This window comes from Mesoplodon mirus (genome assembly GCF_964341445.2).
Source record: "Mesoplodon mirus genome assembly, chromosome: 15".
NCBI classification, from domain to species: domain Eukaryota; kingdom Metazoa; phylum Chordata; class Mammalia; order Artiodactyla; family Ziphiidae; genus Mesoplodon; species Mesoplodon mirus.
In genome coordinates, this window is record NC_138991.1 from 43,105,773 (window position 1) to 43,111,721 (window position 5,949).

The following is a 5,949-nucleotide window of genomic DNA, read 5'->3' on the forward strand; positions in this document are numbered from 1 at the left end:
AATGGAAACATGGGTGATGAGATCAGATTCCTTTCTCTTGTCCCAGTTGAAAGATATTGGTTCCTTTTCTCAAATAAAACCATTCCCCATGTGATGGTAAAAGTAGTCTAAGTTTTCACTGACTAGCTGGGTGGCTTTGGGCAAGATCCTCAGCCTTCTTAGGCTGAAGCTTCCTTATCTCTGAAACGGTAATGATAAAGACTTGCCTCTTGAGGTGATTTTTTTTTTTTTTTTTTTGCTGTACGCGGGCCTCTCACTGCTGTGGCCTCTCCCGTTGTGGAGCACAGGCTTCGGACGCACAGGCTCAGCAGCCGTGGCTCACGGGCCTAGCCGCTCCACGGCATGTGGGATCTTCCCGGACCGGGGCACGAATCCATGTCCCCTGCATCGGCAGGCGGACTCTCAACCACTGCGCCACCAGGGAAGCCCTTGAGGTGATTTTTAAATAAATTAAGTAGGCTAAATAAGATTACCTATGAGAAGCCCCTAGTATGTAGTAGTCTCTCAAGAAAGAAACTTACACTAAAAGAAACGTATACTAAATCCTCAATGGATGAGGTAGAGACCCTGGGCTCAGTAACAAGAGTGCAAAAGCCTTTAGCCTTAGAATAACTCAGTCTCTACATTCAGAAGCTACTGGCCCCTGTCAGCACCACAAGGGGGTCATACCTGGAACCTCCTCTCCTCCACCCCTGCCCTGCCCCCAGGGACACTTGCCTCCACTTGATTCTTAAGAACAAGTCAGCTCCCTTCACCCCATTCACAGCCACAGGGACATGTGTGAAACAATTTATTATACAAAACTAGGTGCATCAAAAATTCAGTGTCAGAATAGCTCTGTATTCCAAGGGCTATGGACTGGACCTCCTCCCTTAAAACCTCACCCCAACCCTTGCTAGGGATCAGGCTTGGCACACTGACCCCAGCCCTGAACCAGGAGAGTAGGAACCAGATACAGAAGCGTAAGTGTGGGTCTAGGGCAGTGGGGCAGGCATTTGAACTTCCAAATAGGGTGGCTCCTCCTTGGAAAGGCTGGACATATGCCTGCGGTAGAAACACCCAAATCCCTCTACCCAAACACCAAAGCAAGAGGGTGGAACCCATCAAAATCTGAGGATGAGGAAGAAAAAAAAAGCCAACCATAAAAAGTATAGCAAGGATTGGCTGCCTTCTGGGGCAGCTGGGTGGGTGTGTAAGCTTCTGACGTCCACATTCTATATGGGGGCAAGTGGCTAAGAGTCAGCACCAAAGGTCTGACAGGGTCTCCCTGCCTCCCCTCTACCTACCTCATGAGCCTTGGACTGAGGACCTTCCACTTCCTCCCTTGCTCCTCCCAGCCCAGGTGTAGAGTAGAATTTCCAAAACCCATGGGACAGACTGACAGGGAGAATCCCTGGGAATGTGGGAGCTGCCCAAGGCCCAGCCCAAAGGACCCTGAGGGCAGGAATCTGTTCTCTACCTGAGAGTAGCCACAGGAAGTGGCTCCAGGCAGGGCGGGGGATGGGGTCCGTAGACCTGGGGCCTCTGGCTGACCCCTGAGGGAGGCGGTGCTCGCAGCTGTGGCTAACACCGGCCTCACACAGCCTGCAGCTCCCCCTGCAGGCGACTCAGCTCCTCTAGCTCTTGCTTGTGGCGGTCGGTCTTGTGAGCCACCAAGGAGCGGTAGAAATGCAGGGCAAAGGCCATGAACACAAGCCCAACAGGTACCATGATTGCCGTGGAGGCCATGGCTGCTTGCCAGCCTGGTCCATGGGCCCCACCACCGCCACATGCTTGCCGAGGTGGGCAGGCCTCAGGTGGCTCAGCCTGTGACGGGGCTGCAGAAGTAGAGGATGGCTTGGAAGCTGGACTAAGGGAGGTGGCCACTGGTGGCAGAGTCTCAGGCACCTGGGAAGCAGGTACCACAGAGCCTGGTGTGCCCAAGGGGGCCCCGATGGGCACAAACTTGACCCAGCCAACCAGGACAACTTCAGCGAGGAAGAGGAAGGTGCCCAAGGCAGTGGAGAAGCCCCAGGCCAGCTCCACGTAGCGGTGGAGTCGCTGGTGTGGAGACTGGTGGACAGAGTTGAGGTTGTGGATGTTGCTGACGGCTTCAATGTGAGGCAGCAGACAGGTGGAGACCATGAGTGCAAAGAGGTGCACAGCCACCAGCACGGTGGTGCAGGCACTGAAGGCCACCAGCAGGCCCGGCGGGTATTCGTGGTTGCTCTCCAGCTGTACCTCTACCATGGCCACCTGTGGGGACAAGAAGGGATGGGTTGAGTGCCCATAACCTCAAGAGTAGAGGGGTTTTCTGCCTCTTGGTGTACATCACTGATGTATCCCTAAGACCTAGAAGAACAGTGCTTGGCAGAGAGAGGGCACCCAGTCTTTGTTGAGTGAATGAATGGGCAGCCTTGGCAAGGCTCTGTCCTGTTCCAGACCTCAGTTTCCCCACCTGGCTATCTAGAGGGCTGGATGGCACGTTTCTGACAATCTTATCTTGTTATAGGGGTTAAAAAGCACAGATTCTGGAGTGGGGTGGCCTGGGTTCATTTTCAGCTCCACAAGCTGTGCAGCCTTGAGCAAGTGGTTTGGTTCTCTCTGTGCCTCAATCTCCTCATCTGGAAAACAGGGATTGATAATAGCACCTACCTGTCTTATACGGTTGTTCTGAAAATTGAATGAGATAATATATATCAAGTGATAAGTATAGTGTGAGGTACACAGTAGGCTCAGGTAAGTGTCTGCTGTTATTATTAGAGTTAACACTGAAGTCCAAGGCCAGAGTTTGCAAATTGGCACGCCACAAACCCAGGCCAGCTTGCAAACATGTTTTGCTTGGCTCAGACAGTGTGTTTTTTAAAGAATTACGTTGCCAACTTCTAAAACTCAAGAGATTTCATGTAAATATTCCTATTTCCAGATCCTCTTGGAAACTTGGAAGGTCTGGTTACACCAGGCCCACATTCCTGCATGGCACCGATCAGCTAGGGTTGAGTCATGGCTGCTCCCTTTGGATGGGTGAGGAGTGTCTCTTGATAGCCACAGTCCCCACCCAGCCAACTTGGCATCCATATTGCCAAAGGCCTTTGCAAACATTTGAGTTGATGATCCTGTTCTAGGCTTGTATACAGTTGGACTCTACAGCTGGACTGCCTAAATTCAATCCTGCCACTTACTTGCTGTGGAACCCTGGCAGGTGTCTTAACATCTTTGATCCTCAGTTTTCTCATCTGTAAAATGGTCACAGTAGTGGTACCTACTTCATAGGATAATAGAAGGATGATACACATAAAAGCCTTAAGCACAGTGCCTGGTACTTAGTGATGGTTCAATACGATTTATATAATGTTATTCTAACCCAGGCCATCTGAATTCCAGAATCGGGATCTTTCCCCATGCCTGGTTCTTGCAAGATCCATTAGGTTGCCCTGGGGCTGGGGGAAGGAGGAAGGTGCAGAGCCAGGAGGGTGGTGGTAGGAAGGCAAGGCTGAATATTTTGGGAAATTGGGCCATGGCGGGTGTTAGCAGGTGTTTTCCACAGACAGAGATCTGGGCCAGGCCTGGTCCTGGTTTCTCCCACAGCCTGACTCAGCCTTGACCTCCCCTGGCAGGACTGGGGCCAGTCTGGCCCCCAGAACCTACTCATCTGGCCTCTTGATCCTGCAGAGAAGGTCCTGGCCCTTAAGCTGTCACCCCAGCAACATGCAAGTCCAGCAGCTGGCCGGATTGTCCCCTTGGGAACAGGCTGGACCATGGGGGACATGGGGGCGGGGCAACTCCCTCAGCTAGGTTCACGGGGCTGCTCCCTTCCCTCTGCAGTCTGTACAGGTGAAGGGGAGCCAGCTCCCTGTCCTGAGATGACCCCACATCAGGAAGGGTGAGCTGACCTGCAGATCCGGACCCCCACGTAGAAAACCATAGACCTAGGATGACCCTTAGGGGTAGAAACTTTCCCTCTCATCATTCTAATACAGAGGTTGTGGCACAGAGAGGAGCAGAGACTAACACAAATCACCCGGTGCTATGACCCCTTTTTATCCTCATGTTGATATCCCCCTCATGTTCCTATGAGGACCCCCCTCCAGCCCATTTTCTCCTTCTTCCTGTCATGATGGTGGGAAACCCTGGACTAACAGTCTAGCGACCCTGGGTCCTAGTTCATCCTATATCCTTCAGCTGCTGAGTGCTCTTGGCAGGCAAAGCCACTGTCCCATTCTGGGTCTTGGTTTCCCTTAACAGGTAGTCTGAGGCATTCTGATGTGTGCCTTGCTCTGACATGCTTGGATCTAGGGTTTGATGACAAGAATGAGCTCACCTTGGGGCAGCTACTTGGCAGGCTACAGAGGGTGCACCCTCCATGATCTCACAATTTCCCACTGGCCTGCGAGGAGGCGGAGGCCTGTCCAGGGTTACATAGCTGGCCACAAGCAGGAAAGAGCCAGGACTTGTGTCTGCTAACTGCTCCTCACCCTGGGACCTCCCTCGGTCCCACTTCCTGTGAGGCTTCTGCCCTGGACCGTCAGCGGATATCACCTGCACTTGGAGTTTATCATCTCCAGAATCATGTATCAGCTTCCTAAGCAGCTTTTTTCGCTAGGGGCTCCCTCACAGGCATCCTCTCTTCTCAGAGCTTTCCTGGGCTACACTAAGCACCCTGTGTGCCTGCTGGGGCCTGGCCGCCCTCCTTCTTTTGGGTGTGACCACTCCATCCAGTTTGCTCTCTCAACCACCCCACCTCCCAGCCCCCACCCAGCTCTGATTTGCTGCTGAACCTCCGGTGGGGATCTAGTAACCACTAATGCTGGACCATGCTCCTTTGGGAGCACTTCGCTCTATCCTTGCATATGTATCCCCCTTGGTGATTTGTCTACCCCCTTGACATGACGTGTCCCCTGTGACACCTTTAGGACTTGCTTATCCTCCCCACGGCCCAGTTTATGCTAGGAACCTGTTTATACACACGCACACACCCATAAAAAGGGACTTGCAGAGTCCCTTGGGACCTTGTTTGCTACCCCTCTTGTACCTCTTAAAAACCGGTCTTTCCCTTTCCTCTACCCTGTCTCCCTTGGGTACCCATTCACTTTGCCCCCAACCCAGTGCCCACACTGTGCTTCACCCCCACCCTGTGCGCCCCTTCCCTTCCCTCACCATGGCGAAGCCCGAGAGCAGGGCAGACGTGCGGCTGGAAGCTTTCAGCTTGGCCCGGCTGAGGTAGAGGCGGCGCCAGCTGAGCGCCCGCAGCGAGTGCTGACTGGCCCCCATTAGGTCCAAGTAGCCGCGGTGCACGAACTCCCGGTAGGTGGCCGAGCCCGCGGGGCTCTCGGCCTCCGGGTTCAGCGGGGCCTGTTCGCCCGGGTCCCCCTCGCCGCCCTTCATCCTGGGGCCGCAGCACCAGGCGGGTCAGTCCATCAAGGCGGGGCCGAGTCGCCTCGGGGACCCCAGCAGGGCCGGCCCAGGCCGGGGGAAGGCCCCATCCCCCGGCGGGACGAGCGGGGATGCGGAAGGCGAGCGCCCAGGAAGACGTGGCCCAGGCGGAGAATGAAGAGCAGGCGTCTGCGTGGAGCCCTAGGGGCTGAAGCAGGACTGCCGAGGCCGAAACAGGAACTGGGGCGGAGGCGGAGTCGGGGCGGCCACATGATGGGGTGGAGCCGGGGGACCGTCCGCAGAGATCCCAAGGGACCCCGAGACCCCAGTCCACTTAGAATATCCTCTAGGTGCCTAAGCCCCGCTGAGATGAACGCCCAGCCCCAGCCAGTGACTGGGAGTTCCGGGCTCTGGACCACTGCAGGTACACCTGGACACCTCCAACGTCCAGACTCCAAAACCCTACCTAAAACAGTGAACTCCGGGAAAGTGAGCTCATCTAACTGTAGGGACCGCAGGAGACCCTGCATCCTCAACTTCCGGAAGCCCAGTAGGACCTAGGTCCCCCAGATCCATCCAAACAGCTCCCTCCTCCCA

At 54.8% G+C, this 5,949-nt stretch overlaps 1 protein-coding gene across 1 annotated transcript; it reads right to left on the minus strand.

The window, feature by feature from the left end:
- Window positions 1–777: 777 nt before the first annotated feature.
- ORAI3 (ORAI calcium release-activated calcium modulator 3) lies at window positions 778–5,949 on the minus strand. The gene is made up of 2 exons (XM_082645605.1): window positions 5,137–5,949; window positions 778–2,235 (listed from the first exon to the last, which is right to left on the minus strand). Exons 1-2 carry the CDS (start codon window positions 5,362–5,364, stop codon window positions 1,576–1,578), a joined length of 888 nt encoding a protein of 295 aa, XP_082501731.1. The 5' UTR covers window positions 5,365–5,949; the 3' UTR covers window positions 778–1,575.